General features: G+C 45.2%; 1 protein-coding gene and 1 long non-coding RNA gene across 4 annotated transcripts in view; one reads left to right on the top strand and one right to left on the bottom strand.

Moving 5' to 3' along the window:
• Positions 1-13,778, top strand: part of ADK (adenosine kinase) — a 201,080-nt gene extending 187,302 nt beyond the window's left edge. For all 3 annotated transcript variants that reach the window (XM_081006532.1, XM_081006533.1, XM_081006531.1), the window contains exon 11: positions 12,704-13,778. In XM_081006532.1, the coding sequence (XP_080862658.1) occupies positions 12,704-12,828 (125 nt within the window). In that variant the 3' untranslated portion in view covers positions 12,829-13,778. The remainder of the gene's footprint in view (positions 1-12,703) is intronic.
• Positions 853-26,906, bottom strand: part of LOC308477715 — a 215,395-nt gene continuing 189,341 nt past the window's right edge. The window contains exons 2-3 of the long non-coding RNA XR_013986670.1: positions 8,010-9,290; positions 853-7,847 (exon numbers count right to left, since the gene is read on the bottom strand). This is a non-coding gene — a long non-coding RNA (uncharacterized lncRNA). The remainder of the gene's footprint in view (positions 7,848-8,009; positions 9,291-26,906) is intronic.

The raw sequence follows: 26,906 nt of genomic DNA, 5'->3' as shown, positions 1-26,906 counted from the left end.
AGTATTTCTGGGTTAGCAGAGTCTGTAACCTGAAGCGTATGTAACCCGAGATTACCGCTGTAGTTCAAAAGCACAGAAACATTTAATGGCAAAAATATTGATTGAGTGCAGAATTAAGACATCTGACTGATCCTCATAAACACACCAGTATTCAGGAAAAGGCAAAACTCTGAATGTCTTCAGTGACCTTCTTGAGCAGCTTTAACTCGGTTGGTAACTGTAAACATTATGCTTCTGTGCTTGTGCCAACCCCTTAGTTTTCAAGAGCATCCAAATGTCTGCTGAGCACTGGAAGCAACACAAAGCTTATGTTTGGAAGTCTTTTGGTCTAAGGAAGTTGAACAGAAAAAGAGAGGGACAGCAGGAGGATCTGGCTGGATCAAATAAAAAACAATTGGTTGTGAATAATTCAAAACTGGCTGTGGTGACATAGGGCAGTATTTTGAGTGAGGTCTTAGAAGTGGAAATAGAGTTGCCTTGATGAGCAGGGACCATTGCTGTTCTTCCAGATACAAGAAGTGGCATGGAAGAAGGGGGAAATAGCAGGAGTGGCAGCAACTGACTCTGTTTGTGATGGAGGGAACGTGGACCTGTACATTACATAGACCCATGAGAATTGCAAAAATGCATTATTACTATTATTATTACTATTAATACCCCACACACTCTGGGCGGCTCCCGGAAAAATCTTAAAAACACAATAAATCATTAAACATTAAAAACTTCCTTAAACAGGGTTGCCTTCAGATGTTTTTAAAAAGTCAGGTAGTTGTTATTTCCTTGACATCTGAAGGGAGGGCGTTCCACAGGGCAGACGCCACTACCAAGAAGGCCCTCTGCCTGGTTCCCTATAACTTCTTGCAGTGAGGGAACTGCCAGAAGGCCCTCGGAGCTGAATTTCAGTGTCCAGGCTGAACGATGGGGGTGGAGACGCTCCTTCAGGTATACTGGGCCGATGTCGTTTGGGCATATCGCATCGCTGCTACCTGGGGCGGAGCAGGCATGGATTCCCAGTGCCAGGGTTAGGAGCAGCTTTTAGCATCTTCTCTACCATTGCCCTTTAGCATTTGTTTTCCATCGCTGTATGAACGGAGGAAGACCTATTTTGCAGGGAAAGGGTGTGTGAGAAAAAGCTGCCATCAGGACCAACTGAAGCTGTCAAACTATGTGGACCATTGGTCTCCTGTAGTTGGGATCAGTTTTGTTCTGGTGTCTCATGGCAAACACACTTTGAACTGGAAGAGAAATATTTTTCCGTCTTTGTTTTTGCTCGTTTACAGAACTTTTGTAGCATAGCTTAATTATAAAATTTCTCTAAAGCTGCTGTTCTCCCAAGTTCACCTCAGCTTGACGGTGCCCTTTTAAGTGCTGAACCCTAGCTTCAGCAAAATCCAGCATTTTGCACAGTTCAGAAGAATGTGCCTTTTAGTTGCTCAAACCTTCCCTCTTATTAGTTCCTATATTTCTGCCATAATTTGGTTTCCTGATTCCGGGTATGAGCTCCACATCCTGCCCAGATCAGTGGGATGGCTCTTCTTTCTGTACTGACTGAATAAAAGCTATTGCTTTCTTTGTCCAGGGGAGCTACACTATCCAGCAGCTATTATTCAGCTGGCAAAGTATGCTGAACCCATGTTGGGAGATCTTTTAAGGTGTGCATCGAAGCCTTAAAGTATGCTTTGAGCTTTTCCAGCAAGATCTTCATTTTCTGCCTTGTTCTCTAGGTTGGAGTTTGCACGCTGTAGAAAAACACATTTGGTGTGCCAGAGAGATACATTACTAAAACGCATTGCCACTGATGGTGTTTCAGAAATACATCTTGGTCAAGCTTATAATATCTGCTGCTTCTAGTGGGTCTGTTGTTGTTAACACAACTTCTCTACAGTGTCCTTGTGCTTCTTCTGTTTTTCAGCAGCCCTTTCAAATATTATTTATAAAAGGGTTTTCCCCCCTTGGATATCATGCCAGAGCCCTGAAATACATCCCTTAAATGTTTGCGTTGCTCTGAGGAACTTCATTATTTATCAGCTGCTAGCTAGCTTTGTGTCATTCATTAAATATATATAGCTTTTTCTGTTCTAAAGATCTTCATGAATGAAGCATGGCAGGGTTGGGGGGAAGCGGAGACCAAAGGATGTTTTAGCTATGGTTTCTTTCCTTCCAAGTGAAGATAAAGTGCGAAAGAGATTAGCTCAGCACTGGCGTCTGATTTGACTCTGAGGATCCTCTTATTGCAGCTGTATAAAGCGTTGAAAATAAAATTCAGCCTTTTGACTGACAGCCTGTTTCCCCTGGTATAATAGCTGAACTTTCTGATGAAGCATCTGTCTTGACTTGGAAAGGGCTGGCTGTCATTCCAACTACCCGCTTATGGCCGTGCTTGGCAATTTGTGTCATTCTTAACCCACCAAGATAAATGCCGTATCTCGAGCCAGGCTTCTCTGAGGCCTCTTGGTCTCTGTAACTGGCCTTCCATAAACTAAATATTGCCAAATTATATGCTTTCGGTGTATTTTTCTCTGTCATATTTGAAAGATCCTTATTATTTTGATAAATGTTTTGGCTGTACAGCGCTATGGATTTTCTAATCCAGTTATTGCCATTTAGAAACTGCCTCTCCTTTTAAAGATTCCAGCCACATTTAAAGATATTAGCAAGTGGGACCTCACACACAGGAGGAGGAGGAGGAGAGCTCTTCCTGCTGTGGGCTCCAGACAGCATTGTAGTTTCGGGAGCTGGGAAAGGCATAAATAACACCTTTTTACTTCCCACCCCACAGTCTTCCTATGCTGTGCTCTGTAAGCACTTTATTGCTCTGTTGGGGGTGGGGGGAGTCTGGGAAGGATGCCCTTGTTCCTTCCTCCTGTAACATCTCAGTCTGCTGCGATTTTGATGACAAACTCCTTCATCCCTGATAGCCGCATTGTAGTCTAGTCCTGGCATCCCCTTTGTTGCGGCAGAGGCTTCCCAGTCCTAAATCTGGAATCACCAAATACTTCCGCCCACCCGCACAGAAATGAGAATTGCAGAACCTGATTCTGTTTCCAAACAAATGGGAGAACTGTATGCTGCTCTAACAGGGTGCCTGCTCCAGGATAGCAGTTAATAAGAGCCCTGATGGATCAGGCCAAATGCCCAGCATAGCCCAACATCCTGTTTTCACAGTAACCGGCATGGGAATCACGCAGACAGGATCCATGTGCAACAACAGTTCCCAGAAACTGATATTTAGAGGCATGCTGCCCCCGACAGTGGGGGCAAAATATAGCTATCACGGCTAGTAGCCATTGGTAGCCTTATCCTTTGTGAATTTGTCTAATCCTCTTTTAAAGCCCTCCAAATTTCTGTCCAGCTTAAACCTTCCCCGCCACCTTCTTCATGCCAGCCACTCCTCTGGGTGTTGAGAGCACTACATCTTTGGTTTGGAAGCACGCGGCTGCCTTCTCATCCATCCTCCCAACTACCGTCCTCAAGCAGCTGTGCTAGAATTCACCAGCACATTATGAGCCAATGCAGGAGTCCCTGGAAAAGCTTTTGCTTAAGCATTGCCCAAAGAAACTCACAATGGTTGGCCCAAATAGGATTCAAGCAAGGGAGGGGGGCGGGCTGCGTATAATTATTTTAAAATTCACTGTGCTTGCCTCCCCATCACTTCAGCTCTGGCCTTCCCACCCTTCCCATCAGGGGTGGACTTTGGTCTTTCAGAAACCTGTACGAGGCCCCACACACCTCCTGCTCTCCGTTCTGTATGTGCCCTTCCATTGTCACAAGCCCACCTCGTGGTGGGCCAGTGTGGTGTAGTGGTTAAGAGCGATAGACTCGTAATCTGGGCAACTGGGTTCGCGTCTCCGCTCCTCCACATGCAGCTGCTGGGTGACCTTGGGCTAGTCACACTTCTCTGAAGTCTCTCAGCCCCACTCACCTCACAGAGTGTTTGTTGTGGGGGAGGAAGGGAAAGGAGAATGTTAGCCGCTTTGAGACTCCTTCGGGTAGTGATAAAGCGGGATATCAAATCCAAACTCCTCCTCCTCCTCCTCTTCTTCTTCTTCTTCTTCTTCTTCTTCTTCTTCTTCTTCTCCTCCTTAGCTCCTTCGCTCCTGATGCCAAACCTCCGATGCCCAAAGCCAGTCACCTTTTTCATTTTGCTTGGACAGTGTGACACCCCACTCCTTAAATCTGTACATGGGGTTCCTGTCAGCTTCCTGGTCTGACCCAGATTCCTTGTCCTTACCTGCAAAGCCCTTTATACCCTTTCCCTTCATTTATTCTGATATAGACTGTTGCCCATTCAGCTCCATCACTGTCATCTGCCCAGAGGTCTCCTGCCCCCTTAATGACTCCACCTTTTTCCCCACACTGACCTTATGCATAGAACTGCATTCTGCAACACCTACGTGCAGCGGCCTCTCTCTGACTTTAAACTTCTCCCTAACAGCCTTTAACCACCATCCCCATCCCAAACTAAGACTAAGTAGATGCAATGGAGCAGGCTTACTCAAACTTGGCCCTCCAGATGTTTTGAGACTACAATTCCCATCATCCCTGACCACTGGTCCTGCTAGCTGGGGATCATGGGAGTTGTAGGCCAGAAACATCTGGAGGGCTGAGTTTGAGGAAGCCAGCAATAGAGCCATGTGTGCATTCCTTTCCTATTTGACTTCGTTCTGTTGCCACAGCTACGTCAAATTTTATATTTTCTGCTCTCCTTGTGTAACTAATGGATAGCAAAATGTGGGGGAAATCATTTAAAATGTTGTGTTTGGGTCAAACTTGGCTAGGAAAGAAGCATTTACTATTTAGCATGTGGTCCATTTGATAAGCAATGATCTCATTGTGCTTTTTTTTTCATTCTTGGAGATGAAAAATATTGATATTGAGTAAAAATATTGACACGTCGCAGGCTGTTTGTTCCAGCTTTCTGGACTCCTGCAGAGTATTTTATAACAACCTTATTGATGGGCCTCTTTACCCAGCTCTCTAGGTTTAACTGAGCTGAGTCGATTTGCCACCACAGCTTCAAGTAGCTGTTACAGAACAAGCAAGACATCCTAATAAAGCTGTAAGTGTGTTTGCTCAAACATGGTATTGATTTTACTTGGTGAGGGGGAAGCAAGTCCTTAGCATGGTGTCAGGGCGGATGAGCCGAACTGCAGTTTTTCATTGTTGTCTGTCGTGGATGTGGAAAGCTAAGTGAAGCTGCAAGGGGATAAGTTAGAATTGCCAGAAATTTAAGGTCAAATCCAACACTGCTTGCATGGAGTTCTGCTTGTGCAACAAGACTTCCCCTTCCTCTCTCCTCCCCATGTGCCCTCAAAATCTGCTCCAGTTGGTCCTGCAACTATGCGGAGCAGATTTTAAGGTTGTGGAAGGCAGGGGGAGAAGATGAGAGGAAGGGAAAGTTCTGTTGCGCTTTTTCTTGCTTGTTTCTTCTTTCTTCTTTGGCAATCCCTCGTAGCCAAGTAAGATGGCCTTCCAAAACAGGGTTTTAGCAGTGAGTCCGTAAGTGACTGTGGAGGCCAATTCAGGATCCACACATCCTTCCACAGTGGGGACATAGGTTTCTGGGCGGGAGTTGATCATGATGAGGGTTTGCCAAGCATGCCTTCCTCTTGGCACGTTTCTCCCTTTCATCCTGAGTTTGAGTGTCTTCAAAGCCCATGACACCTTTGGTAAAGGCTGTTCTCTAATTGGAGTGCTCGCAGGCCAGTGTTTCCCAGTTGTCGGTGTTTATACTGAATTTTTTTAGATTTGCCTTGAGAGAGTCTTTAGACCTCTTTTCTTGACCACCAGCATTGATATAATCCTTAAGCTGTAAAATCTGCTAACTACATGGCTCTGAGTTGGGGCTGGTGAGGGAAGGGATGGTTTGCAGTGGTTTCCACTTATGTCTTGGATTCAGTCAGTCAACCAGCTACAAATCCACCTGACAGTTACCTTGTCCAGCCCACATTTTACCAACTTCTCTGCAAGAATATCATGGGGGACTTCTCCCCAGTCTTTATTCTGTCCAACAACAAAATGTTCTCTGGGATTAAGTTATTTGCAAAGAGGGATGTGGGTTTGGGATCTTTGATGTCACACAAAGTACAGCAGGATAGAGATCAATGGCAGCTGAAAATATTTGCTGGGTACCATGCCAAGTTAACATTTGGAGATACTTGTCAAATCAGCAGGAGGCAACCTTGGGCTGAGGATGAGTGAATGACAGCAAAATGAAACGAGCTCCACATGTATTTTTCAGGTGCACATTTTGCCCAGGGGTCCATTGGAGTTTCCCCTTTTTAATAACCATGAGCAGAGAATTCAGACATCACTCATACAAGCATGCAAACTCTGGGGGCACCTCTAGTCCAAAGTCACTCACAGCCATTTGTATTAAAGTAATTGGAGGAAAGCACAGGTTTATATTCCACCTTTTGGAGAAGAGAGAGGACCCTTTAAGAAATATTTGTCCTTGCATAAGATCTATTCCAACTCTTTGAAAATCCATAGGCCGAATTGCCAAATATGTGGCAAACCGCAAGTCCTACCCAAAACATGCTCCAATTTACTTCAGCAGGGCTAATCTGGAATGTTTAATGTCTAAAGGTGTTTGCCATTCCTAGTGGCATGAAATTAGATGCCAAGTTGCATCTTTTAGAACACTAAAAAGAAAGCAAGTTTTCATTCAGAGTAGCCGGGTCTGGGTCTGATAAAGGCAAATCGACCATACTTTTTGGCTGCCATGGCCGCCATCTGCCACACAATTAAATCGTCGACATCACATCGTGTTGGTGTTAGTTGGTTTGTTCGCTGATTAAGATGGCAAATCGTCTGCGTGAAGCTCTGAGTGCCTGACCACCTAACTGCAATTGACCTGCCTCGTGGGCAGCCCAACATCCATGCCAGCGACTCTGAAAGTCTTCCAGAAATCAGAGCGCTATTAGTAAAGAGCTGGGGGATGATTGAATATCACAGCAGCACCTTCGTAAATAACACATGGCTGGCTGGGGTGAGCAGCTGTTTCCACCAAATGTGATGCAAAATGCCAGTGAGAGCATTCAAACATGGTGGCAATGGCTTCATATTTAGTACATTGTCTTTTTAACAACAAAAAGAAAATGTTTGAGTCTTTTGCAGCTTGAACTTTTCAAAAATCTGTCATGTAAACAAGGCTAAGGCCCCATTTCATGGGCTGGCATGAATGTTTCTTTACTTCTTCTTCTTTTTAAAGTATTTAAGGAAGCAGAAACAGGGGTGCAGAAACATATTAAACTGTACGCAATTGGTGGAAAAGATTTATTACAAATTGACAAACACCAGCAGCTTTTTCTATCGAAGCCGGGTTCATTTGACTTAGGGTCTTCCTTTATGAAAATATTTTTTTCTATTCCTCTTTTGGCCTAAAAGTAAACATCTTTTGACAGCAACGGCAAAACATTTTTCAACCAAACAGTCTTGCCAGAACTCCAGGCTTTTTATTTGATTTTTAACTGTTAGGTCTCATAATTCGAACCATCTGAGCTTTCACATGTAATGTAAAAAACAAACAAAAAAACCCACCGTAAAAATTCTTGTTTATAATTTGCTTTTTTATTTAAAAGCATGTACTGGGGGCTGAACTTCCTCAACAGGGAGGCTCCCTGTGTGATGGAGAACCTTGGAAATGAGAGCCCAGCTGCAAAAGTTCAGGCCCCTTATGTGTAACACCCTACAGAGCCAGCAGCAGCTAAACACCAGAGCCCGGGCTCTTGCCCAGGATCTTCACCCACACAGATATGAATAGAATTATAACAGCCCTTCCATATGCAACACCTGGGAGGGGTGGCCATCTTTGTCTTCCCATTGTTCCTAGCAGGCTTGGAAACCTATTGGGACAGGCAAAAGGAGCTGAAGTTGAAATCAGAATCTTGGAAATGGGTTAAAATACGGAGAATTATTCGTTAAATATCCCTAATACACACACACACACACACACACACACACACACACACTGCACCTCTCACAGCACTACAGTTTGAAGGGATTACCTGAAAAGGTAAGCACCTTGCTGGGGCAGGCTATTCGTTAAAGAGTTGTGGTCTGGAAGAGTCTTACTTCTAGATGTCGTGAGGAATGGCTGTTGTGTTTTCAGTCTGTAAGATCCTTCCCACCCTTTGCTATTTTTGTATGTGTTCTTGAGCACTGGCCAAAATGGGGCACACAAACACACTTACTTTTCATCTTTGAGGGAGAGGGGAGAGCAGAACTCCTCCTGCTCTTTGCCAAACTCTGTTTTCTGTGTCTGTGTGCATTTGGCAACCTGCCTAATGCATTCTAGACACACTGACTCAGAAATTGCTGTTTTTATCTGCCTAATTTTTATATACATGCAAGGCACCACTAGCTCTTGAGCTTTAACCACCTAGAAACTTGCTGGCAAGCTTCAGGCCTTCCAGACAGTTGGGTTTCCGTGCCTGACGCGCTCGCTCTCTCTCTCTCTCTTTTGTATTCAGTGATTTGTCCTGTAAGAATGCATGTTAAGTTAACGGACAGCAGATTGTTTTCGTTGTGCTACTCGGAAACCATCTGATTTTGTCCAGACACACCGCTCCGATGATGTCCGTGTAGCCACACTTGGTAGGGAGAATGGCTTGCCACCACTAGGAGGTGTCTTAGGTGGGAGATGTGCATCATTGAGATTTCTGTGGTCTTTACACTCAACCCAAAGTATTCTCCTCCTGTCCTGGGAATACTTCATTCTCTTCCCAGTGATGGCAGCAGCCTTTACTAGGCCCTCTGATCTATATTCATTGCAATCTCCGTTGTTGTCTAGAAGAACGTTGTCAAAACAAACCTGTTTTCAATCTGCCCAAGTGACTGGCTCAAATTGGGGAGGGGACGGACGTTTCCTATGTTCTTACCGTTGTGCTTCTCATGACTGCTTAATACTCAATAATTAACAGAAACCAGAAGCTTCTCTTAACAACAGGTTTCCTAATATTTCTGCAGAGCTTAATTCCTACTTTGGCTGCAACATCTACATTCAATGCCAGGTTTCAACCCTGGACTATATGAAGCAAGAATAGGCAAAAATACACTGAGCAGAGGTTTTTTCCTGACACTATTAACTACTTAGGGATGCGGGTGGCGCTGTGGGTTAAACCACAGAGCCTAGGACTTGCCGATCAGAAGGTTGGCGGTTTGAATCCCCGCGACGGGGTGAGCTCCCGTTGCTCGGTCCCTGCTCCTGCCAACCTAGCAGTTCAAAAGCACGTCAAAGTGCAAGTAGATAAATAGGTACCGCTCCAGCGGGAAGGTAAACGGCGTTTCTGTGCATTGCTCTGGTTCACCAGAAGCGGCTTAGTCATGCTGGCCACATGACCCAGAAGCTGTATGCCAGCTCCCTCGGCCAATAAAGCGAGATGAGCGCCACAACCCCAGAGTTGGTCACAACTTGACCTAATGGTCAGGGGTCCCTTTACCTTTACCTTTACCTATTAGCTACAGAGAATCTATCTATCTATCTATGAATGATCTATGAATGATCAGAGAGTGGTGGTATTACTGAACAGACTTGAGTCCTGACATACCTCCCAATCACCCCACCCCCCAAAATTAAGCACTACAATTTCTAGGCGTCCTTAGGGTGCGTACCCAAGATTGAACCCCTTTGTCTGCATTAAGCGAACATTCCCGTCTTCTGGTTGTCCGAATGGTAACATCCAACATCCGCCTCACAGTTGCGTAAGACCTAGAATGCAAGTCTTTCAAGGCTAACGCCGACCAGCCGATCCATGGTAGTTCTCAGAATTCCAAGTTCATAAACACAAACACTTAAGAGGAAATCTCTGGGAGGAATTCAGCATTGTGCTCCCTTGTTCTGTTAGTGCAAGCATTTCCGCCGGCATAACAGACTGCTCTCTCTGGGGGGCTCTCCAGACCCCACCCACCCTGAACCAATTTGGGAGGAGAGTGGGGAAGCCCCATTGCGCTAGAGCCGTGTTTCTCGTACTTGGGTATCCAGTTGTTGGACTACAACTCCCATCATCCCTGGCCACTGGTCCTGCTCACTAGGGACGATGGGAGTTGTAGTCCAACAACAGCTGGGGACCCAAGTTTGAGAAACACTGCGTTGGTGGGATTCACTGTGCTGACTGCCACTAGAGCACCTACTTAGTTGACCCTTTGCCTTCCTCTCGTATACTAAATGTGTGAACGAGGATAGATTTAAAATGTGTGAATGGATGATCAAGTGTCCGTGAGAACCGTCCATCTGTGTGTAGTTACAGGGTTTTTCCACATTAGTTGTGGCTGGGGCAAGCCTATCTTGTAAAGCACTACCACATTTCACGGCGTATTGGCGGTCTACCCTCGTCTTTGCTGCACTTTGGTTTATGTTTACATTTTTATAATATCACATGGTGATATTTTGCTCAAAGGGCAGCATCTGGGTTAAATGGCTTTTGCCATGTTGTAAATATCAACCTCACATAAGCATGTAATGAAAGGGAGAAACCGAATGAGAAAGGCATCCATATGACATGGGTTAAGGTGACTCACACGTGCCCAGACACTTGGAAACTCATGTGGGAGGTCTGGGCTGAGAACTCCCCACTTAGTGGTGTCATAATAGGAAACAGATGTCACGAGTGTCACTATGACTGGCATTTTTGAGGAGATGCTGTAGGGGAAATGAGCAGTGGGAAAGCCTGGTTCCTGGGCCATTTGGGAACATCAGAAAAAAGGTACCAATTAGTAGGCCAGAATCTATAGACTCTAATTTCAGAGAGTATCACCAAAAGTAGGATGAGCCCTGGCTTAGTGAAAGCATTTCCTGAGCACAAGTTTTATGGGAATATGAAGGATTCCTGGAAACGCTGAGGGGATGTCATCCAACTTAGGCTGGGTCTTCCCTTCTTAGGGTCTTGCCTCTCTTTGACCAAACTATGCGGTTGATGGAGGTTGAGGGGAGAGTATATATGAAAAGAGACCGTGCCATCGTTGGGATGTACAGTTTCCTTTTTCTAAACACAGGCATAATTGGTGGTCAGCCACCGTGTTGCATCCTGTAGTCTTCATAAAATCAGGTTTTGTCATAAGTCTAAGTGGTCATTAAAGAGTTCTAGCCTCCCCACAGCCCATCACACTCTACAGCACCTTTTCTGACAGCCGTGAACAATTGGAGGTGGAGAGGAGGTCTATTCTGGGACCTGGGAGTGAAATTTTATTAAATTTTCTGTAGTGTTGCAGAGACCATGGGTTTATCCGCACATGGTCTGAGATTGCATGAGTGAGCCCAAGGCTCACGTGCTCCCTCACTTCCACTTCCTCTATAATTCCATTCTTCAGTCACTCCAACTTCTGTACTTCCTATATAGAACAAACCATTGTTTGCTGTTAGAACCAAACCTGCAAGCTACGGTTTCTCGTTGCTTTCCAAAGCAGATTTGGAAACTATGATTTAGAAATAGCTTCCAGTTCCGATTAGGAGGACAAGTGAACACTGTTTGGATGTAATAGCAAACAATATTTTCTTCCTATTCAGTGCAAACGATGTGAATTGGAGCATGTGAAGGAAGGAATGCATGAGTCCATGACTTGCTCATATGACAGCTCTCTATCACCCACATACTTGAGACTCTTTTCTCCCCTTTCTTTAAATAGTTCGTATGTGGTTTTTATTTTGTGTAGCTGTCTCTAGCTAGGGATGGATGAATGGATCAGCCAGTCATTCTTCTGTGTCAGTTTCCCAGGCATTGATGCATATGTCCTTTTTGACCTTTTTTCCTTTCCCATACAATAAGCCCACAACTTTTGTGGGGGTTATAGTCCAGGAATTGTACCTAAAGCCATAATGGTGTATAGTCAAAAACCCAATAGGTTCAATGGTGGGTGGGATTACCAAAGTCATTTTTCCTGGAACTTTCCCTTTCCTCCCTATTTTATTTTACTTATTGCCACACGTGTAAATGCACACAAGTTAAATGTGCGTAAGTTGCAGACTTACTGTGTTTTAAAAGATGCACAAAAATTCATTTTTATTTTTTTTAAATAGCTTTTCAATGCATTTTCCTCTAAAATACATCTTGTGGGGTGGTGGGTTTTTTTGTTTTTTTCTTTTTTTTTTCTTTTTCAAAACAGGTATTTTTGTGTGCGTCTTTTTTTTAATCAAAATGGCACAGCAAAATTCAAAACGGTACCCACTCCAATTCATAGCTGCATATTACAGTCTGCGTAAAAGGCTGGGACTGGTGAAGTAGGCTGGTTCAAGTTTAAAATGTGGACTGAGCGCATTCCTCTTCTATCCCTTATTCCATTTACTTGTCGTGGAGAAGTTACGGAGGGGGGCAAGAGTCTCTAAACCCACACAGGATAGAATAGGCTATAAATGTTAAGGTGCAAACAACGAGACCGAGGAACCAGTTTCACCCATGCCTTAAGGTCCCAAAGCAGGAAGTCAGACGTTTCAGCTGACCCCACTGGTCTTCCCTCTTCCTGGGTCTTTGGAAGAGTGTCTGCTGAAGAGCCCCAAACCGCATGGCCTGGCATTCAGAGGACGGACGAAGCGCTAGTCTAGCTGTAGTTAGCTACCAAAGCGTGTAGATGCCTCCGACTCCAAAACACAAGTTGATGTGAGTGTCAGGCTTAAGAACGGTCGCCTTGCAACCACCGCCTCCCAGCACGTTCCCAGGTGGTTCCCAACACTCTCTCCATAACACCTCCTTTCCCTCTTCTCCTGTAGGCTTCCTCTCGCAGCTTGTCTATGACCGGCCGCTGACCGAGTGCATCCGCGCAGGACACTACGCCGCCAGCGTGATCATAAAGCGTTCTGGCTGCACCTTCCCAGAGAAGCCCGACTTCCACTGATACTTGGGCAACCTCCGAGGATCAAGAGGAGACGCTGCCTACCTTCCCTCCATTAATCCCTTTCCCCAGCTGCCCTGCACTGAGTCTTCTGTACTTTGGATTCACTTTGACCTTTCGCACACCTCTGTCTGAGTGCCCTTTCCCTGTGTCCAGCACAACGGTGTCTTGCACGTTTTACATTGAGGGGCCAGGCTCTGTTCAGCTTGACACTTTGGTACTCCCTTCGTACAGTTCCTAGGAGCAACTCTGTACGAAAGCACCCGCCACTGTTTAGCTGTGATGTAAGCTCTTCTAATATAGTCGTCTGATATAGTCTACCCTGACCAATCCTGCTCAGCTTGAGCAGGTGAGAAACCCTCAAAAACTTTAATTGGCCGAAGACTGAATTAACAGCAATGTACTCGTGCGAGGAATTGCACTGTTTGCTCCTATGTGTGCTATATTCACACACACAGGGCTCCTTCCTGCTTCCACTGCATTACATAGGAATTTGCCCATGTTTCAGGGAGCTTACCCAAGGCTGTGTGGTCCAGAGCAATCTTGCTGACTTTAGGAGGTTTAGGAGTAGGCTCCTAAGTAAGCGCAGGATCTTGTAGATTTGGGGGCAGGGGGCTCATTTCTTCCAGGGCAAGATCAGGGTGTTCTTATGATACAAATAAAAGCCCATAACAGGATATTCTCCTGTTGTGAGCTGAAGGATGCATCTCAAAGCAGATATATTATACATTTGTGAAAGTGAATTACAGAAATATTCATGCAGGTTTTCTCATCAGGATATGCCAAAACGGAATCTTTTTATTTCAACGCACAGTTTTAAGACAAATAATGTACTTCAAATAACTGAGAGATCTTTATTTGTATGTATGACAGTATTCAAGAGAGATGTTCTAAAAATGTCATTCATTACTATGTAATTTGATACTGATAAATAAAACAATTGTGATACAGTTGTTCTCTGGCTTTTCATTTGTGTGACCTTATGACGGAAAGTAGAATGAGTCAGCATATCAAATGTTTTTAAATTTTTTGTTTGCTGAGAACAGCCTCATCATTTAGAAAGGATGGGGGAAGAGGTTAGGCATTATTTATGAAGAACTACAAACTTTCCAATAGAAAACACCCCCAGCAAATACAGGGACAGTTTGACTGTAACAGTAAAATAATTCATATCTTGGGGTTGTCCCTGGAGTACAAAACTAAAGGTCTTAGTGGCTTTATAATGGATTATATTTTTAAGCCAGGACCATATGGTGAGGTCTGTCTCTTTCAGTTCCCTCGCCAAAGGCACACAGAGTCCTGCTAGAGAATGTGGAATATTATTCAGTGGCAAAAACTCTTAGTGGCAGAGTCAAGAGGGTACATTTAAGAAGCAGCTCTTGAAAAGTGCAAATCCAAGGTATATACAGTTACCAAAACAGCTTCAGTCACACACTACAAAGAAATTTAGCTTTTCCCCTTGTCTCTACCTCCGTTTATACCAAAATTCTGTGTTAAAAATGTCAGCACAGAAAGAAAACTAACTTCAAAATTGGATATATATAAAAAAGGGGGGGCTGCACCATCTATTCAAGTGCTCCCACCGAATTTTCTGTTTCCAACTCTACCTGCATCTGTTAGCCATCTGTGGCCACTGAGCATCCACTGACCACATCCAGTCCTCATGAGGTTGGTGTGCTCCCCCACTCAAAAGATTTTTTCCTCCCTAATGTTCTTTTGTATTTCTGCAAACTTCACGGCTTTCCAACCGTGCTAATACCTCCCCCTTGGTTATGTTTTGGCTACGAAAGCAACAGCCTGGACAGCCAACACTGAGATTGGTTCTTTAAATTCTGGGCTGCCACGAAAAAGTGGTACCATTCATTCAGTGCCTTATTCTGATGTCTTTCCCTTTTGAGCAACTGTCACAATATTTGATCCAGCAAGCTCTTCATCCTTTTACACAAGATGTGATTTATATCCAGGGCTGTGTGGCGTATGCGCTAAAACAAAGCAAACACCGAAGTGATACCTGACCAAATTCTGTGCCAAGCATAGCTGAATTCTGCAACCTGCATAAATTTGCGTCGTTTAAATAAATTGCATGCTTTCCCCTTCTCTCTCTTGTTTGCTTGATGCATGCCTCAATTTTTGCCTAACTCTGCTTCTGCTGATCATATTGTCATGGGGGGTCGCAGAGCGCTCCCCCACACTGAACAGTAAAAATTCTTACCTTCAGGTGGGGGGGGGGAATGGAAAGAAATAAAACTGTCAGGACAAAATCAGCAATAGGTGAGAGTAAACGCTCGAAAAATGGCAGCCGGACGGCGAGAGAAAAGGATTGCACCTTTTGTATGAGCAAATCTTCGACTAAGCCGTGGTACTGTGTTGGGGTTTGGAAAGAAATCACCTTGCAAAGAACTGGTGGCAGGCAAAGCTCAGGAGCATTAAGCCGACGTGAGTCCATGCTGTTCCTGTTCGGTGATCATGTGATTGGCTTGTAGTTAAATATAGCTCCTGTTTAGGAAACGCAGGACAGGTACTCGAAAGGTAGTTCCTCCTGAGCTTGCAGGGTTTGTGAGGTTTTGGAGATTATAGAAATCATTAGCCTGACAAAAAGATCAAAGAAGGAGCGAGGAGTCTTAATTTCAGGCACTGACTGCTACTGTATGAGCATCTCAGTGGATTAAACAAATAATGAGCACCTGCTGGGAAGAGGGCATGCATTAGGATGATTCCTATTTCTAAGAAGTCTGCTTACAGCCTGGAGAAAATAGGAGTGCCTTTAAGGTCTTTTTATTTTATTTATTTATAAAACCAAACAATAAAATCGTAGAAAGTTAAAAGCAAGTTAAAAGCAAAAGGACATGGGAAGCAAACACCCACAGACCATTGTGAGGGAAGGTGTACTCTTAATTGCCCTCATAGGCCTGGCAGAATAGGAAAGATTTCAGCAGGTATTTAAAAATTGGCACCGAATCTCTATTGGCAGGGTGTTCCACAGGACTGGGCCGGTGACACTAATCATTTTCAGATAGTCATGCCTTATTGTGAGCACTTAAGCATCCCAAACGGTTGCAAAGATTTTCTCCCCCCCCAAAAAATATTTCTTTTCTCATCATTCCCTGCAAGAGGATTTTTTTCTGAACCATATTCCTCATATGTTAGGAGCCTGAATTGGCCGTTGCATCAAACATTTGAGAAGAAAAGGAGGGGAAATGTATTTTCTGAAGAAGCCAAGAAAGCTTGTTCTCTTAAAAACTGAGGGTCTGGTTCCGCTTTTGCGGAGACATAATAACAAAAACGGAAGGTGTCGGAAATTTGGATTCTGAAAGACCGATTTGATGCGGAGCCAGTGGGCAAGGAGAATGTGCTTAGGAGGAAGCCAGAATAGAAACACCGCTCTCATCAAGTGGATCATAACCTATATCAAAGCCAGTTCTGACATTCTGAGTCTTGCGCAGAAACCAGCTATGAAACCCGCTAGCCATATATATTGCCCTGATTGCATTCCTGGCTTCCTTAACAGTCTTAAAAAAACAGGCCTTTGGTTTTCTTTAATAATATATGCTATGCAAGGGGCTCCAAAATTATATTTGCTGAGCCACCCCCTTCTGAAAATCAGACACTGCCACCCGCTTTGCAAGTTCTGCTCTTCTACCCAGGACAAGGAAATCCCACTTCTCGCCGTGATGATCAAAACCAAGAGGAAGGATGTGTAATAGGAAACAAATGGCAAACGGATTCTACGAGAGAAATGATGGAAGAAGCTTTTTCCGTTTCTATAATGTTTAAAAGTTGCAGATTTTGGAAGACTCGAGCATTTAAAAAAACAATGAAGCATCAAGTACACATGATCCTTGTATACTCTGGTCTCGGGACGCAGGTGGCGCTGTGGGTTAAACCACAGAGCCTAGGACTTGCTGATCAGAAGGTTGGCGGTTCGAATCCCCGCAATGGAGTGAGCTCCCGTTGCTCGGTCCCTGCTCCTGCCCATCTAGCAGTTCGAAAGCACGTCAAGTGCAAGTAGATAAATAGGTACCGCTCCGGCAGGAAGGTAAACGGCATTTCTGTGCACTGCTCTGGTTCGCCATAAGCAGCTTAGTCATGCTGGCCACATGACCTGGAAGCTGTACGCCGGCTCCCTCGGCCAATAAAGCGAGATGAGTGCCGCAACCCCAGAGTCGGCCAATACTGGACCTAATAGTCAGGGGTACCTTTACCTTTACCTTTATACTCTGATCTGGCATTGTACTTGCAGCTGGGCTTTCTCCCAAACTGGCACTGCCCGCCCGCGCCCTATGCACCCCTTTTGCTCATCGGACTACTAGGGTTCGTCAAGCACCCCGTGAACTACGTCTATTAAACAGCCTCAGGATTTCAGTTTTGTAATGGAAAAGGAACACTGTTTCAGAAAGATCCCTTGCGAGTGTCGTGTTCGGGGGAAGCAATTAAAGCCAGTTCACCAAGAACGCAGCCCAAATAAAGGCTTGCCGGCCTTGGTTATTCATGTGTCGCCGGGCGGGCATAAAGGACAGGTTTTTGGTTGTGCCCATGGAGCTGACAGATTTCACACGTCTAATGAAAAGGGGAGCGATCAGAATAGCAATAAGGTGGGTCTCCTTCAAGTGCTCCGCAGCCCAGGGATTTCCAAGATGAAGTGCAGCCTCTCTGCACCGTGCAAATATTTAATGCCGCTCTAACTATCCCCTGGTTACTGGAGTGTGACAGTTAATAGCCGTCAGCTGCCAAAGCTGCTGAACAGCCTGGTTCCTTAGAGGGAAAATGAGTAGTAAAAATGGAGCCAAGTCAGTCTAGAAACCCACAAATCATAAAGCGCTGCCGCTCGGCAGGTCATCTCCCGCGATCACAATGTGGCTGACCTGAGCTGCCTTTCAAAACAGAAGCTATTGACTGAGGCTTGAGGCGGGCGTATTGTGTATTGTATTCAGGTTTGTGTACTTTACCGCCCTTGCCTGCGCACATGTAAGTCGCAAGCTGGGAGGTGGCGGTTCTGTGTTGCAGCAAGAAGGAGCCAAACTCTTGCGCTTTGCGATGCCACCGGTGGCCTGTAAAATGAACAGGGACGTTGTCCCTTGACTCGGCTAGTCTACACACTCAACCACTAACATGGAAGACAACCAGACATGCAAAAGTATTGAGATAACTGAAGGTTACTTCACAGTGCTGTTTTAAGCAGCATAGAATAAAAGAGCCAAAACATAAAACATGTCTACGAAAGCTGTCTGTCACTTCGACGAGTCGTCTTAAATTATTTAATGGGTCCCCTAAAATGCTAGAAGCTGTTTTCCTCTTGAGCCACCTCCCCTGCAAGCCCGGCACAGTTGTAGTAAGGCCACTTTCTGTTCAAAGAGCCAGTGTGGTGTAGTGGTTAAGAGCGGTGGACTCGTAATCTGGGGAACCGGGTTTGCGTCTCCACTCCTCCACATGCAGCTGCTGGGTGACCTTGGGCTAGTCACACTTCTTTTAAGTCTCTCAGCCCCACTCACCTCAAGAGTGTTTGTTGTGGGGGAGGAAGGGAAAGGAGAATGTTAGCTGCTTTGAGACTCCTTTGGGTAGTGAAAGAGCGGGATATCAAATCCAAACTCCTCCTCCTCTTCTTCTTCTTCTTCTTCTTCTTCTTCTTCTTCTTCTTCTTCTTCAAAGCTGGCTACAGCCCTGATACATGCTAACATACCAAAAGCAAGCCGTCCTCAATCATAGAATCATAGAATCATAGACTTGGAAGAGACCACAAGGGCCATCGAGTCCAACCCCCTGCCAAGCAGGAAACACCATCAGAGCACTCCTGACATATGGTTGTCAAGCCTCTGCTTAAAGACCTCCAAAGAAGGAGACTCCACCACACTCCTTGGCAGCAAATTCCACTGTCGAACAGCTCTTACTGTCAGGAAGTTCTTCCTAATGTTTAGGTGGAATCTTCTTTCTTGTAGTTTGGATCCATTGCTCCGTATCCGCTTCTCTGGAGCAGCAGAAAACAACCTTTCTCCCTCCTCTATGTGACATCCTTTTATATATTTGAACATGGCTATCATATCACCCCTTAACCTCCTCTTCTCCAGGCTAAACATGCCCAGCTCCCTTAGCCGTTCCTCATCTGGTATCCTCTGGATGTGTGAGACTACAACTCCCATCAGCCATGCCCCATTTGCATGCACCAAACACAAATATATGGTTGTGCTCTAGAGGACAAATGCAAAATGCAAAATAAGTTGAATGGCTGGATTAAATAAATATCCCACTGAAGTCATAGTGTTGTTTTTCAGCATTTCCCCTACTCCAGCACAGGTGGGGTGTTTTTGTTTTGCTTTTATCATTATTTTTTTTAAATACATGTCATGAGAAGCATAATTATATGGCCATTTTCAATGCTGCAGTTGGGTGCATTTTATCGCTTTCCATCAGATTATCACACTGTAAATTGCTAGCTCAAAGCAATGACTTTTGGAGCAAAAAATAGGAAGTTGTCCGGGGGGGGGGCACCTCAAGCCAATCATCTCTTATTCCTAATGATGCCGCTTCAGAGATTTCCTTGTGAGACAATACATGAATAGCAAGTGAATAATTGGTTGAACGGGAGCTTCATTAGAGTCCAAGAGAGGGAACAGGATCTTTCATGTGAATAATTTGGGATGATTGGGGAAAGATGAAGCATTTATTACAGGATCGCCTTCTGCTGCGCAGTCAGAAAAATTCGAGCTCAGCTTCACTGAAGTGTGAAAACTTGTTGGAACCAGCTCATCTGGTTACACCAAATAATCAGCCAATGGAGCCATTTAGAGATGTGACTTTCAACTGCTACTCCTTTCAGACTGAATTTATTTCCTCCTCATGTTTTTCCTGTTTGGCGTCCCACTTTTCACCCCAGAGCTCGGAAAATCCTACCTTTCCTTTTAACATAATGAAACCACTGCCTACTTTTTCCAGATGTAGAAGACCCATTGCACAGCAATTAAATAGGTTACTTGGCTTGCTGTGTATCTAGACATCTCCTTCTCTGTGGTGTTGTAAGATACAGTTACAGACTCGCATGCATGAAAGGGTTAACCTGAGCCCTGAGCTCAAGTTGCCAGTGGGTGTGGCTTAGCAGGCTCCCAGCAGCCTTTGCTTCTCCCCGCCCCACACTTTTTGTTCTCTCCTGCTTCCTTTGAAGAACAAGCAGCCATGTGGGTTTGGCCCCCAGATCAGCAAATGCTCCAACCATAGCTGTCAACTTACAGATTTGAAAATAAGGGACCAGCAGCCTCGAAAATAAGGGATCAGCAGCCAAAATAAGGGATTTTCCAGGCACAGGTATGTTCAACTTCTGAGCCCCTCCGAGCCAAAGGCAGAAAGCCCAGTCAGAAGCCAAATGAAACTTCATCAATAAGGGGCAGCAGCGGGACATGGCACTGGGATAAAGGACTGTCCCGCCAAATAAGGGACGCTTGACAGCTGTGGCTCCAACCTTTCAGTATTTTTTTGCCAGTGATTGACGTCACACCAACGCTTGACATTTAGGAAAGCTAGTCTAGCCAATGAGAGAAAGAAACAACTAAAGTGAAACACCCATTGCATAAGACTCTCGGAGAAAGCACTTTCTGGTTTGTTTTTGAGCCTTTTCTGCTGGTCTTCGCAGGTGGAGAAGTGACTGCCACCCCATAAAAACAATTGAGGTATTCAGAATTTTAGTGTGGCTGGGACAGGGGGGTAGCACATCAACCCAAAAACAAAAGGTACCAGAGTCCATGATCAAACTTTGGTCTTACTTCACATACACAAAAAGTGGGGGGGGGGGGGTTGTTCTTTAGTTTGTAAATATTTTTTTAAAAATTGCTCTGCCAGTGCAGATAAAGTCCATCATTATTATACTCGTAGTTCAGGGTGGGGGGGAGCTGAGAGATCACAAGTTACACTAGTTCTGCAAAGTATTATCCCAATGTTGCTGGAGAGAGCGGGGAGTCAGAAGGGTGTATGAAAGTGTACACCAGAATCATTATTCTGACTTACTTACTTACTTACTTACTTTATTTATTTATTTCAAAATGCTGTGAAGTTGATGGTAGCAAGAGCTCTGTCAGTTAAGGCCTAGAAAGGGTGACAGGAGTCAAAGGAGGAATTACAGGTTTCGGCAGGAGTATAAAGACATCTGGGTGCCAAGTCTACCTGTGGGTCGACTTCAGGTCCATCCGCTGAGAAGTGATGGGCAGATAGACCTGGACCAAATAAGTTAATGCAGAGGAAGAGGTAAGTCATGTTAGCATGCAGAGCTGAGTGTTGTACTGTCACTTTTATTTTGAAAAATTGGATTATGGCTAACCAAAATGTCCCAAAGCAATGACTGATGATGATGATGATGATACACATCTTTGTTCTCCACCCTCACTTCCCTCCTTTTTTCTCTGTATCATTTTCATGCATATATATATATATATATATATATGCATATATATGCATATATATTTTCCCAGTAATGATGTATGGAAGTAAGAGCTGGACCATAAAGAAGGCTGATCGCCGAAGAATTGATGCTTTTGAATTATGGTGCTGGAGGAGACTCTTGAGAGTCCCATGGACTGCAAGAAGATCAAACCTCTCCATTCTTAAGGAAATCAGCCCTGAGTGCTCACCAGAAGGACAGATCCTGAAGCTGAGACTCCAATATTTTGGCCACCTCATGAGAAGAGAAGACTCCCTGGAAAAGACCCTGATGTTGGGAAAGATGGAGGGCGCAAGGAGAAGGGGACGGCAGAGGACGAGATGGTTGGACAGTGTTCTTGAAGCTACCAGCATGAGTTTGACCAAACTGCGGGAGGCAGTGGGAGACAGGAGTGCCTGGCGTGCTCTGGTCCATGGGGTCACGAAGAGTCGGACATGACTAAACGACTAAACAACAACATATATATATATATATATATATATATATATATATATATATATAAAACACAAATCATTCCCAAAATATATTGATTGTCCTTGAATTTTCCCACCACACTTGCCATCCTCTCCTGCCACCCCCTTGGGGAACCACTGCTGTAATGACTGTATCCAATTTTTTGTATCCAATTCTTTACTTTTATCTGTGCCAAATCTTCCAGTGGATGTCCTGAGTTTTCATGTTATGACAGAGAGGAAGAGAAACGTCTCCCTATTCCCTTTCTTTCTCCTATGTCATGAAATACATCACAGCCGTGCTTCCCCCTGCCACTTACCCACCTATATATTTTTTTCTAAACTAAGAAACTAAAAATCTTGTAGCCTTCCCTCTGCTTTGTTTCCTCCCCTCCCCACAAGCTGCTAATGATTAAGGAGGTGGCCTGACTAGTCCAAGGGCAACTGAGGGTAGCAAGGAACAACTCAGGCACCGATTACTCCGGAGAATGGGGAAGAGGGTGATGGGGGGGGGGGGAGAAACGTTTTTCTCCCCTATTGCTTAATTAATGGAAAGAGCCCAGTGCATCTGCCAGCAGCTCCGCTGCAAGGTGAATTCTTCCATAAAGAGCCTCATTCATGAGTTGCCAGGAGATCTGCGACCTATTATCGAATTCGCACAAAAATTAAAATAATAAAAAAACACAACATCATCAACAGACTGGCTAATTTAGTGCCTTGAAGGATGCAGCTGGTGCTCCTGTTTGTTTTTTTGGGGGGGGATTTCCGCTCCTGCTCTGATTGATCCCCACCTCCTCATTTTGTATCCCGTGAAATAACAAAAAAAGAGAGGGGCGTAATATCGTTTCCCTGCAGCTTCCCTTATGAGAAAGCATTTGTTTCCCCTTTCTGTTAAATGAAATGTTGTTTACGGTGACTTCCCCCCCTGAAATCGGGTGGTAAGTGTGTTTTCTGACAACTGTGCAAGATGCTGAGTCAATCCTGAGTCAGATCTTCGGCCCATCAAGCTCTGGACTGTCGACACTGGCTGGCAGAAGCACCCAGGGGCCTTTGGGCAGGAATCTTGCAAGGCATCAAACCTGGGACCGTCTAGAAACAAAATAGGTACAGTGGTACCTCGGGTTAAGTACTTAATTCGTTCCGGAGGTCCGTTCTTAACCTGAAACTGTTCTTAACCTGAAGCACCACTTTAGCTAATGGGGCCTCCTGCTGCCGTTGCGCCACTGGAGCACGATTTCTGTTCTTATCCTGAAGCAAAGTTCTTAACCTGAAGTACTATTTCTGGGTTAGCAGAGTCTGTAACCTGAAGCGTATGTAACCTGAAGCATATGTAACCCGAGGTACCACTGTACTTTACATCTGACCTGCCCATCCCAAACACTGTATCCAGAGTTGGGAGCTCCTGGCTTGAGCCCAGGGTTGACCCTGCAATGAAGTGGCCTTCTTTAGGTAGTGCCATTGAGGGAGCACAGGTCATGGTAGGAGCTGATATTGAATGGGGCAACAGTTTTGGGTCATGGTAAATGCCAGGGACATGGGTGGCGCTGTGGGTTAAACCACAGAGCCTAGGGCTCGCCGATCAGAAGGTCAGCGGTTCGAATCCCCACGACGGAATGAGCTCCCGTTGATTGGTCCCTGCTCCTGCCCACCTGGCTGTTTGAAAGCACGTCAAAGTGCAAGTAGATAAATAGGTACCGCTCGGGTGGGAAGGTAAATGGCGTTTCCGTGCGCTGCTCTGGTTCGCCAGAAGCGGTTTTGTCATGCTGGCCACATGACCCGGAAGCTGTCTGCGGACAAATGCTGGCTCCCTCGGCCAATAAAGCGAAATGAGCGCCGCAACCCCAGAGTCGGCCACGACTGGACCTAATGGTCAGGGGTCCCTTTACCTTTACCTAAATGCTAGCCCAGGGCTTCGTGGGGGCAGGGGAAGTGCCTGCTCTTTGTCCTCTGTTTCAGGCAGCACAATGTTTCGGACCAGAGCTACTTTAGCCCCCACGAATGCTGCCCATAAACCATTGGTAAAGCATGTTTTACTGGTGGAATACAATTGCACTTTCAGAGAGAAAAAAACCCGTTGTCAGGTGTGCGTGCAGGAGCCAGGCCCTGTGACCAATAAGACTTTGCAGGACTGGGGCCTTTCTAAGATTGTTCTGAAGAGGCAAGGCGCGGCCTCACAGGTGAGGCCGATTGGTAACTCACAGCACCTGGCGGCAAGAGCTGGGAAGGGATATAAGGTCCGCATTTCCCTTCGGCTCTTTGCCACAGCAACACGCTTCCTGCCTTGGGCTTCTTGCTTCCTGATCCTTGAACCTCAGCTTTTTGACTCCCAGCTCTCTCACCCTTGGACTCTTGGCTTCCTGACTCCTGGCTTCTGGATCCCCGTTCCTGCTCCCACCCCGCCATCTTGCCCCCGGTCCTGATGTCCCCTGCCGGGACTTTGATCGCCCGTGAATGGACCGTGACACCCATAAGAACAACTGCATGTTGTCCCCGGTACATCAGAAATTGGTTACTTTTTAAAAATAATTAAGACATGGTACCATTTCATTTCATTTAATAACAGGGACAGCATAAACTCAGGATCGCCAGCTACCCATCAGCCATTGTAGAAATATACACTGGGATAATAGAAGAAATGGCATGTTTAAATAGAGATTGACTTTGTACACAGCTCCATATTTGTAGTTCAAAAGTGCAGAAGAAGGTGGTTTTGTGTTCTCTGTTGTCTTGACGGTGCACTATACTATTTTAAAAGTTTGGGTTTGGTTGGCCATCACTGCCCACTCTTAGCTTTAGGTCTGTTTGACTTCTGACAGATTATGTTGACTCTCTTTGTGCGATTATGGGACGGCTTGACTCTTGACTTCTCAGTGACTCAGAAGATTGTCACAGCAAGGCAGTGCCAAATGCCAAGTGGCAGAACAAAATGGCAGGCCATTATTATGGTGGGGTAGATAGATCACTGCTAAAAGAAAACCAGCATACTAAAAGCAGGGCTACATGCTTTAGCCTTGATGTGCTATTTTTCTATTTACAAGGTGGTTATTAAATCTTTGGGGGTTCTTTTAAAAATGTGGGGGAGCATTCAAAAGTGGTATTTCCCATTTGTGTTGTGAAGTAATACATCATCATCATTATTATTATTATTATTATTATTATTATTATTATTATTTATTATCCCTCCCATCTGGCTGGGTGGCTTCCAACACATATAAAAACATAATAAAACAAAAAAACATTAAAAACTTCCCAATACAGGGCTGCCTGTTGATGTCTTCTGAAAGGTGCATAGTTCTTTATCTCCTTGACATCAGAACAGAGGGCATTCCACAGGGTGGATGCCACTACCGAGAAGGCCCTCTGCCTGGTTCCCTGTAACTTCGCTTCTTGCAGGGAGGGAACCGCCAGAAGGCCCTCAGAGCTGGACCTCAGTGTCCGGGCTGAACGATGGTGGTGAAGACCCTCCTTCAGGTATACTGGACCGAGGCCCATAACATTATTCTGCATGTGGAGACTTGGCCTAGCTTCTCAGGTGAAATTCCTGAACATTTTTCACAGGACAAGGGTCAGGTAATGAAGAGGTTGCCAGCATCCGAGCTCGAGGTGATGGCTAGTCCACATCAAGGAACCAGGTACCTTTGCCGCATCAACGCACCATCAACTAAGAGAGCCAGTGTGGTGTAGTGGTTAAGAATAGTGGACTCGTAATCTGGTCAACTGGGTTTGATTCCTCCCTCCTCCACACGCAGCTGCTGGGTGACCTTGGGCCAGTCACACTTCTCTGAAGTCTCTCAGCCTCACTCACCTCACAGAGTGCTTGTTGTGGGGGAGGAAGGGAAAGGAGAATGTTAGCCGCTTTGAGACTCCTTAAGGGGAGTGAAAGGCAGGATATCAAGTCCAAACTCCTCTTCTTTTTAGAAGGCAAGGTGCACCTTGAGGTTGTCTTTGAAGTGGTGCTGTGGTACTTTCTCCCCATGTGAGCATTACATCAGTTTCTAGAAGGGGGGATGCTGGGTAAGAGTCACAACCTGAGGTTTTCCCACATGGCGTGAGGTCCTGGCTTCATGCTGCGTACCTCTGTGTCATGGAGGGTCCCTTGGTTTCCCCTTCTACAAAAAAAGAGTATGTTGTCTGCAAGCCGGATATATTTCTAATGTTTTTCAGGCACTCGAGGGGAAATGTCTCAAGCAACCTGAGTACTTAGTACAAAGAAACCAAGAATCAATGGGAAAAGCTCAAGGCGAATGACGTTGTCTTTTTGTTTGGCAAAACTGATTTGCTTATGCTTCGCACAGAGGCCTTTGAGGTGCCACAGATAAGGAAGGCACCTGAGGAGCAGAAAACCTTTATTTGATTTCTCCTGCTTTGTTTCCCAGAATTCAAACACCTTTGGAGCCCCAGAGCAGCTCTCATCTCCTGCTTGGCCTAGGTGAGTAACTTCCTTTGACTTGAAAGGGCCTTATTGCTACAAAACTAGCAGGCTGGCAAGGGTTTTGAAGTGTATATTTTACAAGCAAGGTGCTTTTGTTGTCGACGGTTCATGCTGCTTTCTGTTCTTTAAGTTGGAAATAGAGATTGCAATGTGCTCAGCAATGGTTTGCCAAGACCCATTACTTAACAACAACAACAACAACAATGTTTTCCCACTGAAATTTTCCAAAGGAAGACATTGATTTATTAGAATTTTTTTTTAAAGAGAGAAACAAAATATTTACGGGAAATGTAAACTACATTACCTGCTGCAGTGCGGTTGCTCTTGATGCTTGTATCCCCTGGAGCTTCTAGACAATGTGAACGTGCTTCCTGACAGAGTGGGGTCACTTGGCGCATCTCCCTGCCTGCGCTGGCTTCTTTGAGACACAATTCAAGGTGCCCTTTTCATCAGGGCTTCACTCAGTTGAATGGGGATCATAGAACTGGTTCAAAAATATCTGAACAACACCTGGAGCTACTTCAGGTGAACTAGGATGAACTAATTTCATTTTGGGTTCAGACTTTGGATGATTTCATTTAAAAGGTAAAGGGACCCCTGACCATTAGGTCCAGTCGTGACCGACTCTGGGGTTGCGGCGCTCATCTCGCTTTATTGGCCAAGGGAGCTGGCGTACAGCTTCCAGGTCATGTGGCCAGCATGACTAAGCCGCTTCTGGAGAACCAGAGCAGCACACGGAAACGCCATTTACCTTCCTGCCGGAGCGGTACCTATTTAT

Source organism: Podarcis pityusensis, assembly GCF_964106645.2.
Source record: "Podarcis pityusensis genome assembly, chromosome: 5".
NCBI classification, from domain to species: Eukaryota; Metazoa; Chordata; class Lepidosauria; order Squamata; family Lacertidae; genus Podarcis; species Podarcis pityusensis.
The sequence above is the reverse complement of the archived record's forward strand: the minus strand, read 5'-3'. Positions and strand labels throughout refer to the sequence as shown.